General features: G+C 41.8%; 1 protein-coding gene across 1 annotated transcript in view; it reads left to right on the plus strand.

The window, feature by feature from the left end:
* cfap52 (cilia and flagella associated protein 52) overlaps positions 1 to 1,800 on the plus strand; it is a 56,973-nt gene that overhangs the window by 31,914 nt on the left and 23,259 nt on the right. The window contains exons 2-5 of the mRNA XM_037689869.1: positions 830 to 1,029; positions 1,118 to 1,254; positions 1,337 to 1,465; positions 1,563 to 1,662. Coding sequence (XP_037545797.1) covers positions 830 to 1,029; positions 1,118 to 1,254; positions 1,337 to 1,465; positions 1,563 to 1,662 — 566 coding nt within the window. The remainder of the gene's footprint in view (positions 1 to 829; positions 1,030 to 1,117; positions 1,255 to 1,336; positions 1,466 to 1,562; positions 1,663 to 1,800) is intronic.

Raw genomic sequence — 1,800 nt, forward strand, 5'->3', positions numbered from 1 at the left:
ACCCGGAGAGTGCCGTTCTGATGCTGACACAAACATTCTCCCTCATCTATCTTTTTCTCCCTCTAAACTTCATCTTTCCATCTTTAAAACTCTTCTATCAAGTAGAAATTAAACCAGATATTTTTAGAAATGTCTGAAGCAAAGTTTTTCAACCACCGCCTTGTGGTTAATGTCTGTTGTACTACTGCTAGCTAGAAAACAATCGCCGTATTGTTTACTTCCTGTAAAACTGCTAAATTAGCCATGTTGTTATTTTCCATATTTTGCCAATTAATGTAAATGTGTGATGTGTTATACTTTGATTCTGTTAATAAATGACCCACTGTCGTTGGTGAGTCAAAGATAATTAACGTCTCACGTTACATTTTATTAAATTCAGATGCACGTCATTATACAGTCCAGAAAAATGAAAGAATCCGTTTAATTTATGAATATATATCAGTATATGTTCATACTACACATGTGTGGGTTTTCTCCAGGTACTCCAGTTTCCTCCCACAGACCAAAAACATGTATTTTAGGCTGATTGGTAACTCTCAATTGTCCTAGGTGTGAGTGAGAGAGTGAGTGTTATTTGTCTCTGTGTCCTTGTGATGGACTCGAGACCTGTCCAGGGTGTCCCCCGCCTCTCGCACAGTGATGGCTGGACATGGGCACCAGTGACCCCCACGACTCGAAAATGACAAAGCAGGTAAAGATAATGGATGGATGGATGATAACCTGGTGAACTGGTGCCGGGTCAACGGTCTTTCTTCCCACTGCTCATTTCACCACTGTGATCAGATATTTGTCCTCATGTCATAGAACGGTTTACTTTTCTTTCAATTAGGACATGTGCCTTCTGGCCTGAGGGTCCATCCAAACCTGGAGCACCTGATCTATCCTCTGGGGTGCACAGTAATTCTGAAGAGAATTGTAGATGGCGAACAGGAGTTCTTGCATGGACACACAAACAACGTGTCTTGCATTTCAGTGTCCAAAAGTGGATCATTCATCGCCTCAGGCCAAGTCAACTTTATGGGTTTTAAGGTAGAGAAAATTTCAGACTTCCCTTATTTGTAAAGTTTATCTCACAACTGTGGCACACATTTGTATATGCATGAACATAATTTTCTAGGCAGCAGTAATTATCTGGAACTACACACAACGAACAATACATGCCCAGCTGGATCTGCACAAAGCTAAGGTGGAAGCAGTTGCCTTCTCCCCCAATGACAAGTACCTGGTGTCTTTAGGAGGTGTGGATGATGGCAGGTAAACAGCAAGCCCCCTCCAACGTGAGCAGCAGGAAGAAACTCAGATGGTAGTGAGTGAACTGTCTGCTGTGTGTTCGCAGTATAGTTGTGTGGAATATCGAGACCAAGCAGTCCATCTGTGGGAGCCCAGTTTCAGCCTACGGAACCGGTCACTGCCTCACTGTGCAGTACTCCAACACCAATGACAACTTGTTTGTTTCAGCTGGGAGGTGAGTCAGGTATCTCTGTGGCATAAAGATGTAACATCTCTGGGGTGACGAAGTTTAATTTATTTTATTTTATAACCTTACTGGTCTTTTTGTGCAGTGGAAAAGTACAAGTCTGGGAACTGAATGTCACCGACAGAAAGATCAGGCCTACGGAGTGCAACACCAGTAGACTGAAGAGGATTGTAAAATGTATTCAGGTATGAAGGCATGCTTGGTCAGACATTTTAACAAGTTTACAGTTGTTGAAGTTTGAGTCCTGTATAATGTTGCCAGTAGAAAGTTGTTGAAGTTTCATTAAATACAGTGGCTTTGGAAACTGTTCATAATATATACAT

This window comes from Nematolebias whitei, chromosome 16, assembly GCF_014905685.2.
Source record: "Nematolebias whitei isolate Nwh7 chromosome 16, NemWhi1, whole genome shotgun sequence".
NCBI lineage: Eukaryota > Metazoa > Chordata > Actinopteri > Cyprinodontiformes > Rivulidae > Nematolebias > Nematolebias whitei.